Source organism: Emys orbicularis, chromosome 3 (genome assembly GCF_028017835.1).
Source record: "Emys orbicularis isolate rEmyOrb1 chromosome 3, rEmyOrb1.hap1, whole genome shotgun sequence".
In the NCBI taxonomy this organism is placed as follows: Eukaryota; Metazoa; Chordata; order Testudines; family Emydidae; genus Emys; species Emys orbicularis.
The window spans coordinates 169,178,356-169,201,895 of record NC_088685.1 but is presented as its reverse complement, the minus strand read 5'-3'; the positions used below and the strand labels follow the sequence as shown (position 1 = coordinate 169,201,895).

Sequence of the window (23,540 nt, the reverse complement as noted above, 5' to 3'; positions counted from 1 at the left end):
AAAAAGGGAGTCCTAAGATAATTTAAAGGACCAATAGTCATCCCAAGGCTCGGGGGGCGGGGGTAGAATAGGACTTGGAAGCACTTGCATTTAACAATGTTAAACCTGCCTGGAACAGGAATACAAGTTTAGACATTTGCATAAATCAGGAGGGGGAAAAAAGTCACAGTTGAGTACTAGTACTGCCATCTAGAGGATTTGAATGTAGTTATTTCTCATTTTCAGTGTTGGTTTTGAATTCATTGTTCTATCCCAGTAATCTGGTTAGATTATAGGCTTTAAGAAAGGACATCAACCTGGAAGCCACATTTATGCCTGACAATGCATGTCCTGTAGTTGCAAACACTATTGAAAATTACTATATCGGATTCAGAAAATAGACTTCTGTATTTTTTCAAGTTTGTTCACTTTGTGCATTCAACAGAATTTAGTGTCTAAGCAGTTTCACAGTTTCTCCTTAATAATCAGTGTATTTCTCCCTTCCTAAAAAGAGCCCTTGTAAATTTCACATGGGGAAGGAGAATGGGCCAGGGGCCAGGGCACTAGCCTAGCACTTGGGAAACATGGGCTCAATTTCCTGCTCTGCCACAGACTTCCTATGTGACCTTAGGCAAGTCAGTCACTTAGCCTTTTCTCTGTCTCAGTTCCTCATCTGCAACATGAGGATAGTATCAGCACTTCCCTATCTCACAGGGGTGTTGTGAAGATAGCTAGATTAAAGGTTGTGAGTCACTCAGCTACTATGATGGAGGCCACATAAATACCTAAAATATATAATCAAGTAGCAGAGAGATACTTGTAAACATTTTACAAAGGAATTTTTAAAAAGGACACACTGTGTGAAGGTTGCACATCGGAATCTGTTTTTTTTTTTTTTAAATAATCAGACAGTGCCCTTTTAAATGTCGTTACCTTTAGATATAATAGCTACCTTCAGGGGTTAAACAGCTCAACAGTTTGTTTCCTTGTTTGGACAAGCAAAATAGTCAGTCATTATTATATTAGCATCTGTAAGCTTTAAAAAACTTTAAATCAACACATATATAGAATATACTATACAAGTAATTGTGAGAGCTAAACATTAAGAGATTCTAAGAACAGCCACATAACCTGTAGCCTTCTAGCACTGAAAGGATTTTTTTTAATTGCTTATAAAAAACCAAGAGGTCAGATTACATCACAGAAGAAACCCAACCTTCAGAACTGCAGTCAGATAAGCTGTCAATCAGGGAATCAGATAAAGGCTCTACAGGCCCAATCAATTCAGACCCATCATGCACCTCACCACCCTAAAAAAAAGGAGGAAAAAATATGCATTTAACTGTTATGTACCAGGTATAGTCTCATTATCGTACAACAGCAAAGAAGGTGGACGTGGTCAATTGGGTTTGAGAGATCTATTCAACTCCCAATTCGTTTAACTTTAAATCAACTAGTCATTGAACTGAACTAGTTGAATAAGCTGAAATGAAGAAAATATTCTCCCTGCATTTGCTGTAGAGGTTACTGTCGTCAAAAGCATTTCATGTCAAAAGTCTTGTCAAAAGCATTTACTGTTGTCTGCATTTCAACAAACTCTGGTTCCAGATGCTTAGCCAGTGAATTCCACCAGTTCAGAGGTCTGACTTCTTAAAAACATGGCAGCAAACATGTATAGTAGAACCTCAGCATTACGAACATCTTGGGAATGAAGGTTGTTTGTAACTCTGAACAAGATGCTATGGTTGTTCTTTTAAAAGTTTACAGCTGAACCTTGACTCAATACAGCTTTGAAACTTTCCATTAATTTTTTAGTAGTTTACGTTTTACAAAGTACACCTCTACCCCAATATAACGCGACCCGATATAACACGAATTTGGATATAACGCGGTAAAGCAGTGCTCCGGGGGGGGGAGTGCGCACTCCGGTGGATCAAAGCAAGTTCGATATAACGCGGTTTCACCTATAACACGGTAAGATTTTTTGGCTCCCAAGGACAGCGTTATATCAAGGTAGAGGTGTACTATATTTGCTTGGAGAGGGGAAGAGGGTCTCTTCTGCTGCCTGATTACGTACTTCTGGTTCCAAATAAGATGTGTGGTTAACTGGTCAGTTAGTAACTTTGGTGTTCATAACTCTGAGGTTCTACTGCACTGTTTAATATTATTTTTGTATTTAATTTAAATTATTTTGATATATTATAGTAAGTTTATGCCTTATCATAGGTTTATTTTAAACTATATATAAATTTTAAAAAATCCAACTTAAAATTAAGTTTAAAAAAAAAAAAGTCTATTGATCAGACACCCAAAGTCTGGTCACTGCAGGCGGGGGAGGCATCGAGTCATTACCCGCACCAGCCCCTACTCAGGCAGGGCCACCTCCTACCAGCCCCGGCTCTGCAGGCAAGTCCCTCCCGACCCACGCAGGGAAGGGGGAGAGGGGAAAAGCAGCAAGTGATGGAGGGAGGGGGAAAGAGGTGCAAATGGGGGCAGGGCCTCAGGGGGAAAGGGCAGGGGAGGTTCCGGCATTCCTGATGCAGTGTCCGGTTTTTGAAATATTACAAAGTTGGCAACCCTAGGTACAGATGCTTTTTCTAATTTAAGATGGACACTCAAGTACTTTAGGTCATAACATTTATTTTTCTTAAGCAAGGGAGGGGTTTTTAATTGTGTGTTTTTAAACCATACAAAACCTAATCAAAATAGAAATATTTTCAAAAAATAACCCAGGCACAAAATGCAGTTGCTGCAGTACAAGACCACAAAGTGGAACAGTCCAGCCTATTAGCAGTGTCAATACCAAAGCTGGATGTGAATTAAAATAAGTATTTTAAAATTCACTTTTTCATAATGTGTTAAAGGTAAAAATACTCACCTATATTAAGTATGATTTTTATCTTGATATCACTATAAACACATAGGCTCTGAACTTCAGACATCTATGCATTCTCATTGATTTCAATTGGACTATTTATGTATGTAAAGTTAATCATGTACATATGTGTTTGCAGGATTGAGGACTAATAATAAAACATACATTGTAGGAAGCTTTTAGATTTATCTTCTGTAAATCAAACCTTTTAAAATGTTATTCTGCATATGGTGCTTTCAATACAGAAAGAACTATATGCTGAGATTTTAATATAAAAATCCCAAATAAGTTAGTTGCTGTCCTGAACCACATCCTGGAGTTTGGTTACCATAAATAGTTATGAGCTGCAAAAGCTGTAGCAGTTTGCAAATGGCTTCCTACATACATTATTGTTTTGTTACAGAACTGTATTACAATCCCTAATGACAGTTAATACTGAAAAGTTTAACTAGTTTTCCCTCAGTTCAAAGTATATTAACAGCTGCATAAAAATACAGAAATAGTTATACTTTATTATTTCCCTCCCGAGCATCTTGGATCAAATAGCATTGGTTTTGCTCTGCAGACCTCCAGTATGTTTAATAAGTCAATGAAAAAAACCCCCAAAAAACCCCAAAGCCCTTTCCCTGAGCACCCTACAGAATATTTGCAACTTAGAAGGTAGGTACAGTGTCCTTACTCGTTAAGGGCCCCACTTCCAGCTCCCAGCCAAGTCAATGGAAAGACTCCCATTCACCTCAAAGAGAGCATCTGATCAGGCCTAAAGTCACTTCACAATTTACGGAGTAAAGGAGCAGCAGCATTGAAACGTCATTTGTATCGCTATTTAGGCGAGGCAAATCTGGATTATCACAGAAATATTAACAAACCTTAAAAAAGTCTTCAAACTGTTTGCTGTTATATAGAGCAGGGATGTTGGCAGAAAACTGCAGCAGATCTTCAGCACATTGTCTTCTTTCTTTAATCACAGATTCATCAAACCGCCCTAGAACAGAAATATGAATTGACATTTTTTAGAAATAACTAAAGTGAACATTTACTTTACAAGAAACCCTCAGAAGAGAATGCCCTGCATCTATGAGAGTCACTCAAATGCTTCAGGAGACTGTGGCAATCTTCACACTTCAGAGTCTCAACTGTCCCTAGAGTCTTGTCTTCTGCAATCCACTTAAGTGATGAAAGCTGGCAGCCATGGCAGGAATCCTTGGCTCTCTCGTTCTAAGAATATGTGAGGCAACACTCTTGATTAGCCAAGAGACACTAACATATGTCCACTGAGATCTAAAAGTAACTGGTACATTGCTCTATTTGACAATACACTCGTCAATGTCAGTCTTAATTATGGCCTCAATCCTGGAACGAGCTGAGCACTCGGCACTCACTCTCCAAAAAGTTGGAACCTATAACATCCACAAAAAGCACACTGCAGATTTGAACTGTCCCATTAAAAGTTTAGCAATTGCAATGCTTTTTAGTTCTTTAACTCATGCTGTCTCAGTAGGGCCATTATCAACTATAATAGTCAGAGGTCAGAGATAGAAATATCAGATCACATTGGCTTTTCTGTGCACTATATATAAGTGCACCCACTTGTATAAAGCCATGTCACTGACAGTAGTCAGAAAAACTGATCACAGTGATGGCTCTCATTTCCTATACTCCTGCCCCACTCCCCCTCATATTCTCAAGTTGGCAATCTTGTTAACTGCTCCTATATTTGGATGGATCGGTCTCTCACTTCTCAACCATTACTCCTGGGGGAATTCTGCACCAAAATAATTTTAAATTCTGTGTGCAATATTTTAAAATTCTGTAAAATTCTGCATATTTTTGTCAAAATAATGCAATATAATCCAGCTAGTTTCAGTTATTTTGGTAATTTATTTACACTACAATACAATGGATGGAGAATGGGAGTGGGGAGCATTGGAGGAAACCACCAAACCCCCTCTGTCTAATAATAATGTAGCTAGTATTGACCCTTTACTTCTAGTTATTAGTCAGCAAATATATGCAGCCATATGCTCAGTGTTGCATCATAGGCACCTGAAGAGCAAGTGAGGGCTAGGGACTCAAACTCACAAATTTATACTGCCTACTGACCATCTCCAAAAAGGTCAGTAGCAAACAGTCCATGGAGCACATTTTGATAGGAAATTTTTTCAATCCAAAAATTTAGACCAGTTCTAAAACACCATAAGCATTTATAAGGCTAAACTGTCCTTTACAATAAGGCTCCTTTACACCACTCTGGCAATGTAAAGGAGCCTTAACATTTTTACACCTGTTTTATACTCTGGGGGGAATTTACTAAGAACAATGGGAACAATACACTAAGCAGGCAGGCTGCTACATTCTCCTCTGCCTGAGGCAACAGACCCTGCCCCATGCCTACCTCTTTAGAAATATCCCAAAGCCCTCCACACCGAGCGTGCTGTAGTAGCAAGCAAGAGGGAGTGTCTCTCTCTCTCTCTCTCTCACACACACACACACACACACACACACACACACACACCCCACTACCCAGTTCCGTCCCGTCCGTCCCCACCCCCAGGTGGTGATTTGTGTCTCTACCGGCTGCTCTGGATGCCCAAACTGAGCTGTATGCACTGCCAGGGAGTGGGTGCATGATCGTTCTTGCGGCTTCCTTTTACTTCCCCGTCAGAAATAATTTTTCTGCGGGTAAGCAAAGAAATCTACGGGGGCCATGAATTCTGCGCACGTGCAGTGATGAAGAATTCCCCCAGGAGTAAACCATTAAGGGCCAGATTTTCAAAGGTATATAGAGGCCTATCTGAAGTGTGAGACACCTAACCTCCCAACCTAACCTACTTCAGCACTTTTGAAAATCCCCCTAGCTGGTGATCTGAATCCTAATTACCTTTGAAAATCTGGCCTTAAGTGCTTTCAAACAGATTTCTTGCATGAAGCCTTCTTATGCTAAAATCATCACTGTCACCTTCACTTCCCTGCATTTCTTGGCCAAACTAAAATATGGTTTCAGACTCTTCAGGGCCAGGGTAAGCTCCAGCTTTTTTGCCACCCCAAGTGGTGGGGGGGGGGGAGTGATTGAGCTGCTGCCGAAGAGGAAGAGAGGGACTGAAGGACCCGCCGCCGAATTGCCGCCAAAGACCCAGACGTCCCCACTGCAGAATTGGCGCCAAAGACCCGGATGTGCCGCCCCAATAACGGACGAGTGCCGCCCCTTTCTATTGGCCACCCCAGGCACCTGCTTCCTTCGCTGGTGCCTGTTCAGGGCTACCACCATGTCTTCTGTTTTCTCTCAAGTACTGTGCACATCCATGATGCTATATAAATAAGAGTAATACTCTTGTTTTGCAAATATGTGAACAGCTGTGCATAGAGATTACAATGGGTCAAAAACTAGTACCTCAGTTTATGTTCCCTTCATGTTTCATGGTTGTGCAGGAATCAAAATGAATCTCTGCAGCCAAACTGAGAATGGTCATTTCCTAGAAACAGATACTAGGATACTTTAATGGTAACAGCCACATGACAATTCAAAGAAGTTTTAACAGCTGGTTCTGTTATCAGCACTTTAAATTCCCATGGTCCATGCCAATATGTTTTTTCCTGTGAGAAGAGTGGAAAAAGTCCAGGTGAAGTACAGGAAAGCAATATGAAAGTTTCCCCAACGGGTTTCATCCTGTGATATAACCAGCACTATTGTACCAGAAAAAAAAAAAGAAAGAAAAGAAAAAAAAAAGAGATACACATACTACAGCCTTTCATTTTCAAAAGTTGTGGGACTAAAGCACGAAATACAAACATTCCAGTTCTGCAGATTTCTCAACTATTTATTCCACTAAAGGTGGAAGTGTATCACGGCTCTTCCATTTCCACACAGTCCTTGATGCCTCAGAGTACTCTCTTCAATTCTTTAAATGCTACAACCTGGGACTCCGTACAAGTTTAATATTTTCTGTACAGAAAATAAGAGCAGCTGTAACAACTGATAAAGCTCATTTGAAAACTGCATCATCTGCTATTCCTTGTACTAAAATGATAAACTTTTAAAAAAATATATACACATTTTCAGAAGTCAGCAGCTAATGGCAGTGCTAACAAATAACCAGTTTAAAGGCTACCACAAAGGGGACAAAAATCATATGATGGAAGGAAGAATACAGCAAAGCATTAATTGCTAATGTAGAGTTAGAAGAAAAGGAATTAATATACAAATGGGACTGATCTTGCAGTTCAAAAAAAAACACTTCATGAAAATAAAATGTCTATATGCAACAACTCAAAATATACCAACATTTTACTTTATCCTCCACTAAACAAGCAACCATACCTGATCTTCTGAACAAAGATGCCCTGAATAATTTTAAGAAATGACTCAACTGGAATAAAAGGCAGCTTAGTCCATTTTTATTCCTTTTTAGCTTTCCAATAAGTTATTTTATCTTGTTATACATTACCTCTTTTCCTGTGCTTTTCTGTTGCTTTTATTTCAAATGTGATTTTTTTTTTTAAAGAAAGGCTCTTTGTATAAGAAGTGAAAAATAACTACACTGAATAGTTTTGTAGATTCTCTCCCCTTATATTCTATACTGTAGCCATTTGTGTGTGTATAAAACAATAGAATAAGGGTGTCTTTCAGAGATTTCACCCACAATTCTACTCCAGCTCACAGGGCTTGAGCAAGACTGGCTAGCCTCAGATTTAAGATTTCCATCCATTTTAATTACTTTTAAAATCTCTCTCAAGAACTCTTAGTTTCTTTTTTGGGTATCTTACCCTATACTGCTTTATATAGGCATCTCTTCTCCTCTCCACTCCTAGAGAATATCTTTGTTTTCAATTTAAATCTTGGACAGCATGTATCAGCTTTGAAAGCGGCTTGGACAATGATCATGCTCCTCTGTAAATTAGATATAAAATCAACTCAAGATTATGTTGATAATATATTCTCCACTTAACTATGCAGCATGCAAGTGCTGACATGGCACTGATATTCACCCCAGATCTAATTTCACAGATAAGCAAAATAAAACAAAGTTGAATGCTATTCAGTCTCAGCTTTGGAAGAGAGCCAAAGCCCTTTGTGTACTTCAGGGGGCTCTAAGCAGGCATCCATAAAATCCACATCACAACTCAATTTTCTTGCAATCACTTACATGTTTCACATCCACTATTAGTTATCAGAAGGAAACACCATTTTGTGTTAAATGCAACAGGATCAGGTAACATGTAGTGACACCTATAATTAAGGTTACTTTACACTCTTCATTATAAGACCCTGATTTCAGTTTGCTTATAAAAGACTTTGCAACTTTAACTATTCAGGCTGAACTTTTTCAAGCTGGGCATCTGCCTCAAAAATTAGTTTTATTTGGAAAGTTTTAGCTGAACCATTCTCTGAATAAGGCTGGGGCTCCATGGGACAAAAATATAGTATATGATCATGTAATTGAAGTCTATTATAACGTATGCGCACAAGGGGGCCCAAATTAAGATTGAACAGGCAATCTTAATTCTGGCATTTCCAAATTTTAAGTGCTTGACTTTGCAACCTCAGCGTTCTTTTAACATAGGTGTTTGTGTGCAACAGTAAGTAGAGGCTAGAGAAAATGAACAATGTATCTTGAAAAGACAAAAAACTAATGTACGGGGTAGTTCTGCCAAGAGACATGCTTAAGGAATAAAGCCCAATTCTGCGGTCATTGTGAGTGCAGACCTTTCATTGAAGTTTACAGGATTTTTGAGCACAGAGCAGGGTCTGACTCATGCATAATCACTGGGGAGAGACCACCAAAAAGCTCCTAGAACTATTATAATAATCAGGCCCCTTAAAGTATTTGTTAGCATTGAATGAGTATCCTGAAGTGATACCTCAATGAATTCAAAACATTAATAAGAGTGAGATTTTTACTTTCAGTCTATGTACATTTTAAAATATCCAGTTTTAGACTGTTCTTAACTGAGAAGTTAAGTATTTATAGGGTGCTATAAACACAGGTATGGCGAAGAGATGTTAGTATTGCCATTGAATTAAAGTTATTTTGGGGGAGGGGGGGATTCCTTAAATTTAGAATTTTCAGTTGGGAACACTGAGTATTAGCTTTGCCAATTTGAAATTTGGCAAAAATAGTTTAATCATTTTTAATCTTAAAAAACAAAATTAAAATGGTCAAAATAATTTCATTTTAAAAATTATAGACACATATACATACAAGTGTTTGCTAAGTACTCCATATAGGGATAAGTAAACTGCTTAGTACTGGCAATATCCTACCCCAGTATTGACAATATTCTCAACCATTCCTAAATACCACATGCATAATATCTCTTAGAAAGAGAATTAGTGGAATAAGAGGCCACAGCCCCATTTTGTCTTGCTGAGCACAAAGCTCTCTGAAACAAGAATACTCTAATTACAAAATAGATCTGAACACCTTTGGATTTTCCACATAAATGCGTAAGTAAACAAAATTTTTCACAATGATTATTGTGCCATAATGCGCAAAAACCAGGAATGTCTCTAAAGGATTTGAGAGAGGGAGGTTCCTATTGCAATTAGGTTCAGAGTCAACTATGTCATAAATAATATGTATGGGAAGAAGAGGTTTATTTTTAATCATGTGTCTTGGGGTACAAGCTACGGAACCTATTCTCCCTTTGATGTTTTAAAGGTAATAGGAGTTGTATGCACTTACTGAGAAGTGTGTTTTTAGTACCTGCTATGAAAAACCTACAGTAAGCTTAAGGTTATGACAAAAAACACAAGCAATTCTACACTGAGGAAGACACCCAGGACAAACCCATTTCTCCTTAAAAGCGGAGCACAAAGTGGAGCACATTAATCCACTTTAAAATCTTAACATTACATCTCTTGTTGGGAGTAACAGTTTTCAACTTTTTTTGGATTTATTATAATGATACTGTTTGTTCCAATACAACTTCCAATACCTGGAGTTGTTCCACTTTATTAGAAGTCCATTTGATTTCACTTTTAAAGCTTGATCACCTACGTCAAAAGTTAATTCTCAAATTCTTCTTATAAAAATAATTCTTCAAGGAAACACATTTATAAACAGTTTCTACTTAATAACACATTTCCTGGAGCGCTTCCTCTTCTCATTTTTATTACTAAGGACAATAATATAAAGATCTGTGTTCCTAAGAGCTAGTTAGTTCTTGCTACTTATTCCTCACCTGAAATTATAATCCTCTGATGCAATAACCAGTTGCTCTAGATATAATTGTGATGTCAAAAACATAATTAGATAAAACTGGGAACGTAGATTAATTTCCTAAGAGACAAAAATCCTTTCCTTCACTAAATAGTTTAATACTTTAATATAAAAAGATCATTAAAAATTACAACCATCTTTTTGGTGTAAGAACAAGTGTAATTATTTTGCTTTGTAGCCGACAGTATACAAGTGTTAGTCACATAACCAATATTAGTTATAGATTGCAAACTCCTCAGAACAGGGACCTCATGTTTTTATGCCTGTAAAGTGTAACGTACATCCATAAACATTCAAAGCATATAGTTCTTTAACTGAAATCAAATAAGAGGATACAGTCTACGTTATTTTGATACTTTCAGTACAAGTCAATAACTTTAAAACCATGGAACTGTGATTCACCCATATCTCATTAAGATCCTCATAATGAGACAAAGAGTTGACTATTAAAACCAAAACAAGTTTTAGCAGTAGCATGTACAAAAGGCGTGGCTGGCAGCTCCAGAATGAGATGTATTTATGACTTGTTAGCTAATATCAAACAGTTTTAGCAATTCAAAAAGAAGGCATGCTTACCAAATACTATTGCTTTGGCAAAAGGCGGAAACAATTCTGTATGCCTGTATACGTTTTTATGAATTTGCCAGAGATCTTTGTGCAGTTTCTTAAAGTCACTGTATCTCTTCCAAACGACTATCTGAAGCAGAAAGGGGGTGGAAAAGCATGAATGAGTTTAATAGTTCACATTGGGGTAATTGTTGCTAAGTGAGGCTGAAAGCAAGAGCAGTTTATCATAATTGCACTATGTCATCCAAAAAGAGTTGCCAACAAACTCTAAGAAAATCAAGACACTAAACAGATTCTAATCAGTACTGTTAGTGGTTTCTTTTAACAGCTAGCTTAGCAAGTTTCTCCACAGAGGAAAAAATTAGGCAGTAAAACCTACCTATGGTGCACTGCACTGTGCGCTGATACAAGCACCTCTGGTGAGTGCATGCAGCACCAACGCAAGGAGCCAAGTATGCAAGTGCACAAGCGATAAACTAACTGCAGTGTCTTTATGCCAACGAACTTGTGCTGGCAAAAGTTAGTAGTGTAGGCACGCTCTTTGTAGTGGTCAGGTCTCAGGAGAACAAAGCAAGGAATCTAGGACTTCCTGAGGGAGAGGATTCCTTGGTCTAAATTTTCAGAAGTGACTAATAATTATGGATGCCTCAAGTTTTTGAGTGCCCAATCCAAGCTACCACAAAGGAGTCAAATTTTGGCTGATGAGCACTGTTTTATATATAATCCCAGAATCACCACATAAAACTGCTCAAGAAAATGAAAAGTCCATGATCATTAAGTTATAGGAATGTTGGCACTGGGATAGTATACTAAAGGATTGCAGAAGAAAAAAAAAAGCACAAGATCCAGTTTCACTCTAACAAAATATTGTTTTTCACTGATGCAAGTGATCTCACACTAGCCAAGAGGAGAGAATTAATACATCTAAAACACCTTGCAAAGCAAAGGATTCAAGGTTACCCTGTCATCCCCTGACAAGCTCAGGGAAATGACGCTGCTCGAGGATGCTGCCTCAGCAAAGCTAACAAGGTTCCCATTCGGATATATGCTGGAGAGGAATCTGATTTGGAGGGTGGATGACAAACTGCAATCTAAGGACTAGAGAAGTGCAGTAAAGGGTATTTGGTGAGAGTTTGAATACATTGTTAGTTGTTATAGTTAGGCTTGGAAGGATCAGATTTTTAAAGGTAAATGTCAGTAAACAATTATACCATACACACACAAACCGATGAAAAAATATTTCCACCAATAATAATCAAAATGTACAGATAGGCAAAGTAAGAAAAATGCTGCTTGAAAATGTAGAGTCAAAATCCAGTGATCTAAACTTCTGAATTAGGCTGGTTACAAATGGACTAAAAAAATGAATAGCAAAACCAGGTATGATTTGATTTAAGGATATTTACTTTGTATATTTTGACATGTGATGTTGACCACTTGTTTTAATCGTTTATAAAGCTTTAATTTTGAGTCTCTATGTCTACTGTCATTAAATAATTGTCAACACTCCCCATAATTTCTGCAAATGTAAAAATAGAAAAAATGCTTAAGCACTGATACTATCTGTTGAAATTATATATATATATATATATATATATATATATATATAAAAAAATCTAATTCTGCAAAGCCTAAATAGTTCTGATGTGATAGGCTGTTTGTCATGGTTAGAATAATTGGAGAACTAGTAACTGTTTTTCACACCTTCCTTCCACAATAAACATTGGTTTCTCCACCCTGAGCCGGACACACACAGTTACCATTACCCTTTAGTCCTTCTGCACACACGGCTTTACCCGATTATCTCCCCTCCCTCTCCCCACAGTAGTAGTTGGGGGTGCTTGATGAAGTAGTTGGTTGTGCTGGGAGACGGTAAAGGATTACATCCAGAAGGGCTGTTAAAAGGGGAGATGGAAGGCTGCAAGGCGAGGGAAGCAGACTGAAGGCTGCGGTGGATGGCCCACGAACAGCGGTAGTTGTAGCAATGTTAAGAGTGGAGGAAATATGTATTGTAAAGTGGCTCAACTTTTCTGGGTTTGTGTCAGGGGTGCTACATGCCTAACTGCTTCACAACAAAGTAGGTGCATTTATTTTCTAGGGTTTTTAAAATGATTAACGGTGGTAAGTATAGACCCTATTAGTGGGAGACGATAGAAGAGCAGCTGCCTATAGTCCTTCAATGACTGTACATAAGTCTCTCTCTGTTGTGGGATAAAAATCTGATTGAAAAGCTCCTGACGGAGGCTGGGTTCATACCTGGCTGCTAGACAGGCTTGTGTGCACTGTGCTTAAATTTTCAGTTATAACATCAATAATAGCTAAAAGTGATCCTAACTCTAACATCTGAAAACTAAGATCTACTCAGGAGCCACCCATTTACTAAATTTTGTACAGACTATTTTTAAGATAGTCAACAATAAAAGTAGGACTCATGAAGAAAAATTTCATCCAGAGATCAAATTCAGGAAGCCTTCCTATTAAAAACATATGAGAGAAACCAAGCAAAAAACTACACACAAAATCCAGAGAGTGCATAAGAACTTACACTGTATGAAGTTTCACAACAACTGGCAACTGGCTTTTAGAGAAAAAGCAGGATTTTAAACTAGGGGTGTCAATTAATCACAGTTAACTCATGTGATTAACTCAAAAAAAATTAATCGCGATTAATTGCAGTTTTAATCACACTGTTAAACAATAGAATACCAATTGAAATGTATTAAATATTTTTGGACTTTTTTCTACATTTTCAAATATTTTGTTTTCAATTACAACACAGAATAAAAAGTGTACAGTGCTCACTTTATATTATTTTTTATTATTATTTTTACAGTGCAAATATTTGTAAACAAAATAGTATTTTTCAATTCACCTCATACAAGTACTGTAGTGCAATCTCTTTATCGTGAAAATGCAACTTACAAATGTAGATTTTTTTGGTTCGATAACTGCACTCAGAAACAAAACATTGTAAAACTCTGTCCCACTTCTTGTTCAGCCAATTGCTAAGACAAACAAGTTTGTTTACATTTACGGGACATAATGTTGCCAACTTCTTAATTACAATGTCACCTGAAAGTGAGAACAGGCATTCACATGGAACTTTTGTAGCCAGCATTGCAAGGTATTTACGTGCCAGATATGCTAAACATTCATATGGTCCTTCATGCTTCGGCCACCTTTCCAGAGGACATGCTTCCATGCAGATGATGCTCGTTAAAAAAAATAATGCTTAATTAAATTTGTGACTGAAGTCCTTGGGGGAGAATTGTATGTCTCTGGCTCTGTTTCACCCACATTCTGCCATATATTTCATGTTACAGTAGTCTCGGATGATGACTCAGCACATGTTCGTTTTAAGAACACTTTTGCTGCAGATTTGATAAAAGGCAAACAAGATACCAATGTGAGATTTCTAAAGGTAGGTACAGCACTCGACCCAAGGTTTAAGAATCTGAAGTGCCGTCCAAAATCAGAGGGACGAGGTGTGGTTCATAATTTCCCTCCCACTCATCACTGATGGAAAAGTTGCAATATGCTACCTTAGCTATTCGGTTTTGAATTATTAAGACAAAAGACAGATGGACACAAAAAAGGTTTGCTTCATTTCTTTGACAAAACACACAGGAATTACTAAATTAAGTAAAAGATACTTCAAAAGTTAGTAACGAGAACATGAAATGAAGCATTTTCACAAATGTAAATGTGTTACCTCCTGGACTTCCTCTGGATTTGTTCTTGAAACAATCTGAAAAACAAAACAAAAACCTGATCAGTGTCTGAATTTCAGTTTGCAGAGTTAAAAGAGGAACATACTGTGATCTGTTGCTGATAAAAAAGAAACCACACAGAAGGTGTATATCTTTTTCAATTTGCATTCAGCAGTTTTAAGTTAGTTTAGTGAAGTTCAACCTATGAAAATACAAAATAGAACAAAAGACAAAGTATTTAGTAACAAAGCTAATTGCTGTTAGAAACTAGCAAATAAATTACAAAATAGATAAACATATTCCCTCTTCTAAGGGCTACATCCCCAAGCAAGTTTCTTATTAGAGACCACTTAGAACTGGGGCACATATAGACCATCTTCCCATCATTCTTCCAATTCTTTCCTGAAGGAATTGTTATTAGAAACACAAGAGGAAAGTAACATTAATGTAATAGGTATGGCTTAGTTACAGCTACCCATTTTGAATCCAGATTGCACACAACCTCAGCCTGGGTGGGTTTTGAATTTTTTAGGACAAAATCTCCTCATGTTACCCACAGCCCCCACTGCTCAGGTCTCTACAGATCACTTTGCATTTTGATTTTGTCCTCATGTGCATTTGCTACCTATCACATGTTGGTGTTTTCTGCACATTTGATCACACTGACTTTACCCCCAAAGAAATACCTGATAAAGACAGACAGGTATGGCAGCACAGGGCAAAGATGGTTTTTTGTGTTTTTAAAGAAGAAATATATATTATATTGGTCAAGAGAGCCTCTAGAATACCTGAGTTCTGCATTGGATTTACAAATAGCAATAAAGTCCATTGCTGAGACTGAAGGCTTGTCTGCACACATGCAAACCAAACTAAGTCAGCTTTAATTCATGCCGTAAGTCAGCGTATGGACAATTTCATTCGAAATAAGACTGTCCATACACTGACATGCACTAAGATAATTAAAGGTGTGAATTAAAGCAGACTTAATTTGGTTTGCTTGTGTGTAAGACAAGCCCTGAACTGCAGTCTTGTTTCTGTCTCAGAGGTAAAGTACCCAGGAGTACTTTACCCAGGAGTGCTCCAGACCATAGGCCACCTGAAAACTGCTCCTCTAAGCTACATGGAGGGTCCACGGTGCTACAGCCAGACTGTTCTCATCTCCTAGCCCGCCACCCCACCCCCCCAGTTTTATTAGATTTACTCTTCTAAATTTTCCTTATGGTTTTCAAGAATCTCTGTGACTTGTTCCTCCATGCTTCCCTAACTTCAGCCTACTGCTTAACCTCACTGTAGTGTTCCCATTCATCCTCCATGTGGTTTTTGGAGGGGACTAGACTGAGGAGAAAAGGGTTATGTTTCCATTATTCTACCCCATCAACCTGAAACTCACTTCGTTCAAATTGCACCTTAAAACTCTCCTGTGCCAGTTTTGCCTACAATTGACAAAACCTTACTCACTTTTTCCCTTGCTGTGATTAGTCTGAAGGCCTACTTGCCTCTTTACCGCAGTTATGTTTCAGCTCTTCTTTTTCACTCTATTTTCATCTTTGTTTCTGTCTATAGCAGAGTCCATATAGCTAGTTCAGTAAAGAGTTTCTACTCTCTCCCTGGTGAGACTTTTAGAACACTTCATAGGCAGACCATGTGGAGGGGTGCGTGGTGGCAACTTAAACAATCTTTACACATCACAAAAGGAGCAGTAAATGGCAAACTTTTTATTTTGCAGTTCACCTTTCAGTAAAGCCCTGCAACAGTTTTGTGAGGTTACAGTAGATAAGTTATCAAATGGGTAAAGGGAGACCTAGAGCAATGAGTGATTATACAACAAGCTAGTGAGAGTCAGGAATAGGACCCAGATGTTTCACAGTCCCTTCTTCTACAGATTACACCGTCTTCCATATCGATTGTCCAGTTCCATCTGCAAGCCATTGTATAGTACACCTCTACCCCAATATAACGCTGTCCTCGGGAGCCAAAAAAAATCTTACTGCATTATAGGTGAAACCGTGTTATATCGAACTTGCTTTGATCTGCCGGAGTGCACAGCCCCACCCCCCAGAGCGGTGCTTTACTGCGTTATATCCAAATTCATGTTATATCGGGGTAGAGGTGTAATTATTTATTTATATGCTGAACTAATTTGTTCTCCATAGCCTTTTCATGGAAGTCAAGTCAACACAGGTCAGAGACCTCTACAGAGTTCTTTAATCAATCCTATCATCAATTCAGATAGTTGGCATGTGAGAACATGGGTTAACAACACCATAAATCTCGAGCTCTAGGAAGATACAAAAATTGCACAGAAAAATCTCAGAGTGGAATGATGCAATCAGCATTGTTTGTAAAGCCTTAATGCAAGCAGCTTTCATCCACAAAAATCAATAGGATATCAATAGATGGCACACATGCATATACAAACTGATCAATGCATAACTGATACTGTACATTCTGGAAACAACAATCATAAAACAGGACCATAGGATCTCCCTTTGTTACTTAACAAGATGGTCAGAGTACCCAATGTTTTTTGTCTGCTCTGCAGACATTCAGCATTAATAAATAGCAGATTTTTTTAATAAACTAATTTTTAAAATCTCTCATACTACTACATTGGATACTATCCTCTTGTGATGCCTTTTTTTTTTTTTAATCCTTTCTTATCTTTTCTTGAATTGGACTGTTGGAAATGAATACAGGAACTGTAATGCTTCTCTAACTTTGCAGATGCATGTAATGTCTTTCACAGTACAAAAGTTTAAATATAGTATGTAGAATTCACATCTTACATACAGTTTCCACATTGTGCCAGCCTTGCTAAAAAATAAAAGGAATTTTTTCAGGCTTTCCATACTGTTAAACTAGCTTTCTTTTAAAATCATCTCCTAAGGACAGACCTTAAGAAAAATTTCCCAAAGTTAGCCCAGCTTAGCAATCAGAAAAGTCTCCAATGAGACCTGTGCATTTGGTTTAGACATTCAGGACACTTTCAACGTGCAACTCTCCTACTCACGAATATTAAAGTGATATTTTATATTTGACAGTAAAGTTCTCTTAACCTATTAAACCAGTTTTACAGATGATTCACAAATACGGAATCAAAAGAAATCAGATCTTTAGTAGAATGTGCTGAATACCCGAAATAGCTAGCATAAGAGGGGTATTCAGTACACGGGGCAGGTCAACCTTACTTTTTTCCAGGCAGTCCCCCAAAGCTGCAGATCACCAGTTCACGGTATGAGTGACACAGCCCCAGCAAGCACTGTGGTAGTGATGTCATATCAACCATGGAGCCAGCCAACTGCAGGGATGGGAGGGAGAAAACAAAAAGCGGTGGGGTCAGACAACTGCCTTAAACAAAATATTGTTACATAGTTTTGAACAGCTTCTTTTAATATTCTCCACTGTCAAGTTTTTACCCCCAGCCCAGTTATTATTACATGTCCGATTAAAGTATAAGCCCTTTAGAGGCAAGAGCTGTGAACATTTCTGTGTTTGTGAAATCCCAAGCACAATGTTTGGGCACAATGAATAATATTTTATCACCTCTGGGCTATAAGGTGTTAAAATACTTTAAAGAACTAATATTCTCAGTTTTTACATTAAGAAAAATTTGAATTACTCTGTCCATCAGCAAATTGTGTGACCCTGCCATGTGTCACTTGGAATAGAAGCTGAGAACCTGCAACTTCAGGGACCTGATAAAATGTTGACATTCCCCATGACTTAAATACAACTTTCATTCCAATTTGGAGAATTCAGCACATGTACTACAGCTGTGTGATGCTGTATTTCAAATGAATATAAGCCATGCAGAATACAAAAATTAGTGAAGAATTAGAATTAAGATAAATACAAGACTGGGTTCTACTGTCCTAGATAAAGGAGCATTGCTTTCAGTTCCACTGATGAAATTAAACCACTATATTGACCTCTTGGACTAAGCCTGTGAACGGAGTTCATCAGGATGAGATGTGGAAAAACTAAATGCCCTATCTTCCTTGCCTCTGTCCCATGACAAGCTTCTTTAGCGCTGAACCTACGGGGGAAAAAAGTGTTTTTCTCACTAACTCAATAAAAAAACACCATGTTTTTATTTCACTTTAATTAGTGTTTAAACGTCTTACATTATCCTATGATGGAATAATGTATCATATCTAGAACAAAATATTATTCAAGTTGTCTATGATCTTACAGTTACAGAAAACTGACACAGACACAAACACCTGAGAGCTATGTTTATTTATATATCTACATTCTACACAGATAACTTTTTAGATCCTCCTCTTTATATAAAGAGAGGGTATGTGCAAATATGGACAGCTCGCACAGGCAGAAAATTTACAGCAACAGTGATTGTGAAAGGACAAGTCACTTCAATAAAACGTCTATAACACTTCCTATCTGATCTCAAAATGAATGAACTGAACTCACAAGACCCTCCCACCCACTGCTTTGCAGCATTATTCCCATTTGTGAAAAAAGAGGGTGGCGGTACAAAGAAGGTAAGAGGCTTGCTCAAGGGGACCCAAGAAGCCTTTGGCAAAACTAGGAACAGAAACCAGGTCTCCTAATTTCCAGTTTTTTGCTTCCAACGCAACACCATCCTCCCCTTCTACTAGGGCCAGATTCTACTGCCTCACCCAGATTGAGTAATACCTTGCTTTGTAATTAGTTCCACTGATACTCCTCAGTGACTAAACAATCATTGGGCCACAGGGAGAGAGAAAATGACTAGGTAGTCCAGTGTTTAGGACACTCACCCAGGAGATGGAAGACCCAGGGTCCAGTCCCCCAGCTCCAGTTGCTCTTCATTATTTATCCACAGTGGATTAGCTTCAACAGGAAAGACTGAAGGAGCCCCACAAAAGAATATGCCATAGCTATCTGGTTAGAACAGTGTTCTGAGAAGTAGGAGACCTATGTTAAAATCCTGTCTCCCTCTTGGTCAGACAGGACAGAATTGAGCCTGTCTTCCCCATACCATGTGAGTGCTTGAACTGGGCTACAAGGTGGGAACCGCCTCTTCTGGCCATTTTGTGTAGAGCAAGAGAGGAGTCTAACTCACTCAGGGTATGTCTACACCCAGCCGCTAGTTCGGCGGCTGGGAATCGAAGTTCTGGGTTCGACTTATCGCGTCTTGTCTGGACGCGATAAGTCGAACCAGGAAGTGATCGCCGTCGACTGCGGTACTCCAGCTAGACGAGAGGAGTACCGCGGCGTCGACGGGGGAACCGCGGCGTCGACGGGGGAGCCTGCCTGCCGCGTGTGGACCGAGGTAAGTTCGAACTAAGGTACTTCGAACTTCAGCTACGTTATTCACGTAGCTGAAGTTGCGTACCTTAGTTCGAATTGGGGGGTAAGTGTAGACCAAGCCTCAGACAAGAAATGCCTTATTGACCTAAGCCATCTGACTCCCAGAGAGGGGTTCCCATTCATGGAGCACTATGCAGAGAGAGGCACCTCGCTGTAGCCTGGACTTAGGTACCTATCTCTGGGAGGGAACGGGGCTTAGGACATACCCCTCTCATTGCTGCAATTGGCTAGCTCAGGCAGCTCACCGCCTAGTGCGCTGGTTTTCTGGATCCCTTTCTAAGGCACCTCTCCCTCCCCACCCCCCCCCCCCACCCCCAGTGTATAGGAGCCTAGATGCCTAACTGAGGTTTTGCAGGTCATAGTGTTGTTCCTGTGATTTTCTAGGCACCTAAAAGTTAGGTGACATGCCACTCACGTTGCAACGCCTAAGACCCCTTGTGGATCCCACTCTTACTCCTTATCTGTCCATTACAGTGCTTCTTGCATCTTCCTCAGAACTGTGATTCTGGCCACTGTCAGGTACAGGATCCTGTGTTAGATGGACTTCTGGACTGGTCCATTATTGCAGTTTTAAGGCAGCTAACAATTTCTAGCACAGCGTTAACAGTTCTATCAGACAGAACAACTATTTTCTGTCACTAAGCAGCATTACATTACCAGCCTTAAGATGCTATCAAAACACCTGTGTAAGTCAGAAACTCAACAATAGAAACTAACACTGTCTCATAGCTTCTGACAGATGATGTACAATTAAGAAACACACAAAATCAATAATTACTGCGTACACACTAGAGTCCAAACGTTCAGGTTACCAGTCTGTCAGGTTAGGGCAAGTCCAAGGTACACTTATGAAGGTATTTAACGCTTTTTGCAACACCAACACATTTGGCCTTGTGCAGTGCTTAATTTGTGCCAGGGCTTAGCACCTCGGAGCTAGGCAGTTCATAGCCCCGGCATCTCTGGGCTTTGCAGTTCAGTTATTAAAGTAAAAAAATTGCTTGAGTCCCAGCACCTCTTTCATTATAAATTAAGCACTGGTCTTGTGTAGCATGCGCTTCGGAGACATTTATCCAAACACAGTCTTCCCTCTAGCTTTATTTTTTAAAATAATTACAGGATAGAGAAATTCAAACTAAATTAATCAGCTTCAAGTGCCACTGAGGAAATGTTAAGCAGACCTGCAGTCTCTCATTCATTTAGAAGAGGCAGGGGCCCGCATTTGAAGACTAATTTTGAAGACATCTGGACCAAGCTTTTTTCTTTTTTTTTTTTTCTTTTTTAATAAAATAAAAACCACCTTCATTCAAAGTACCAGAGCTTGAGACACAGCAGGCCTGGGTATCTAGTGGCCTGGTAAAACCAGAAGAGCATGAGGCAATGTGCTTTAGGCTGGATAGGGCATTCCCTAGTTTCAGGGTTACAATTGCTCTTTAAACAGTTGGGATAATCTGCATGGGTGGAATATTACTGAAGTGGACTCAACTCCTTGAGTTAATACTTATGAAAAAATTAAGATGAGTATACAGCAAAGTGGAGGCAATACAGGCTGAGTTACAGCAAGTATCTAATTTTAAATGTCTCACTGACATATCGAAATAGGGTGACCAGACAGCAAATGTGAAAAATCGGGACAGAGGGTGGGGGTTAATAGGAGCCTATATAAGAAAAAGACCCAAAAATCGGGACTGTCCCTACAAAATCGGGACATCTGGTCACCCTATATCGAAATCATCTTCTCCCAATCCCCTGACAGACAAAGAGACACTGTAAAGCAGACTCCCTTATGAAGTCTCATTCCTTCCTTCCTCCCATCTTCTCTCTTCACCCATCCATCCCCATCACATGTGAGACTTGCGGCAGATCTGAATGAAGCTGGACGGGTGTGCTGCGGATGCTCAGAACCTGTCCCACATCTGGGGTAGATGGTTGAGGTGAAGGGAAGATGTTCTCTTTGTCATCCTCCTCTCATTTGGGAGCAGATGGGAGGCAGGAGGTGGTAAGGTGGGTATGCTCTTTGATGAGCCCCCCATAGATGCAAGTCTAGGATAAGGAATTGGGATGATCTCTGCTCTAGCCACCCACTCCCTTCCTTGCACAAGGGCAGGTCTGAGAAGCTTCATCTGCACCCTCCGTTGGGAGAAGCTCTGTGATGGGGTGGATGCTTTCTGCCTGGGGCCACATTCACAGAAGCAGGTCCGGGATTGGGGGAAGGGATGCTCCCTGCCCCCCCCTTCACAGGGGCAAGTCCGGGATTGGCGGGGAGGGATGCCCTCTGCCCCCCCCCCCATTCACAGGGGCAGGTCGGGGATTGGGGTGGGGGGAGGCTCTCTGCCCCCCCCTTCACAGGGGCAGGTCGGGGATTGGGGGGGAAGGGATGCTCTCTGCCTCCTCCCCCCATTGACAGGGGCAGGTCGGGGATTGGGGTGGGGGGGAGGGATGCTCTCTGCCCCCTCCCCCCATTGACAGGCGCAGGTCAGGGATTGGGGTGGGGGGGAGGGATGCTCTCTGCCCCCTCCCCCCATTGACAGGCGCAGGTCGGGGATTGGGGTGGGGGAGAGGGATGCTCTCTGCCCCCTCCCCCCATTGACAGGAGCAGGTTGGGGATTGGGGGGCGAGGGGGGGGGGGGATTGCTTTCTGCCCGCCCTGCTCCCGGTCCTTTGGGAGTGATCCGCTAAAACCGGAGCGGTCCAGGTCCCTGCCGCCCCGGACTCACCCGTGCGGTGACCTTATACACGGTGTATCCCCGGGGGTGGCGTTGGGGCTCGGTGACCGTGTAGAACCGGGCCAGCTCCCCCGCTAGTTCCCGGGGGCCGCTCATGCTGGCCCTGCCGCCGCGCCGCGCCCCGCCGCACAGAGCCGCTGCGATCCACTCCCGGGTCAGGCCTCAGCTGGAGGCGGAAGCAGCTCCGAGAAACTCCCCTCCCCGCCCGGGCTTCTCCCCGGGGAGGCTGCCGGAGACCAGGCGCGACCCACCCCCACCGAACCCCAATCCGGCTGGGTTACAAGGCAGGATCTGGAGGATCTGACAGTATCTGTGACCTGTGGGGACAGAGCGTTTTGCTCCATTTCAGCGAACCGCCCGCACTACCCTTAGCATTGCTGTGGAGTCCCGAGCCAGCGGCCTTGAACCCACCGGCTGGGACAGCGGCAGCAGCCCCGCTCATTAGACAGCTTTCAAAACCACAAACGTGGCTTCGCCACGTGCAGCTGCTGCGGTGCCTAGCCCACCCCGCTATGAGAGCGAGGCGTGTTCCCAGGGCCCGTGCAACATGGAACAGCTGCGGCGCTGAAGCTTGTAGCTACTTGGTCGGTGAACAATGATGTTAGTACTTCGTTTCGTTAGCATCTTGCATCCAAAGCACGTTACAAGTACCGGCTAGTTAAACGTCCTGGAGGGCGGATGTGAGATAAGCATTTTACAGGTGGGCAAAGGGAGACAGTTTTTTCTACCATGGGAAAGCCAGTGGCATTTTAGGATTTGTCTTCATTAGAGCTCTGTTTATCTTCAGTTAATTAGCAGTTAATCCGAACTTTAAAAACAAATATAGTGCAGGCATGATTTAAATGTTTACTTACATTTGTTTAGAAACATTCTAATTACCTTAGCAACTAGATCGTGTCTGGACTAAGAATAGTCTCATTTTTGAATGTGTCTTAATACACAAACCCGTTTTCCTAATATGGGCACAGTTCTGATGTAAACAAAGTCCTGGGGCTTGAGGGAGGAGAGTTTAAGGTTAACCATACCCAGCTAACATGCTTTAGACATGACTGTCTTTGACTATGCTAGGTGCTAAGTGATGTTTAAAAACATGTTAATTAAAACATGTAAACATGTTAATGTATGTTTTAAAACCACCCCCACCTCATCACCC

General features: G+C 40.4%; 1 protein-coding gene across 5 annotated transcripts in view; it reads right to left on the bottom strand.

The window, feature by feature from the left end:
* RPS6KC1 (ribosomal protein S6 kinase C1) overlaps positions 1 to 22,483 on the bottom strand; it is a 106,262-nt gene extending 83,779 nt beyond the window's left edge. For 4 of the 5 annotated variants that reach the window (XM_065401221.1, XM_065401222.1, XM_065401224.1 and 1 more), the window contains exons 1-5: positions 22,379 to 22,483; positions 14,354 to 14,389; positions 10,651 to 10,771; positions 3,724 to 3,839; positions 1,196 to 1,289 (exon numbers count right to left, since the gene is read on the bottom strand). In XM_065401221.1, the coding sequence (XP_065257293.1) occupies positions 1,196 to 1,289; positions 3,724 to 3,839; positions 10,651 to 10,771; positions 14,354 to 14,389; positions 22,379 to 22,483 (472 nt within the window). The remainder of the gene's footprint in view (positions 1 to 1,195; positions 1,290 to 3,723; positions 3,840 to 10,650; positions 10,772 to 14,353; positions 14,390 to 22,378) is intronic. The other variant, XM_065401223.1, reaches the window with a different exon arrangement.
* Between the last annotated feature and the right edge of the window lie 1,057 nt (positions 22,484 to 23,540).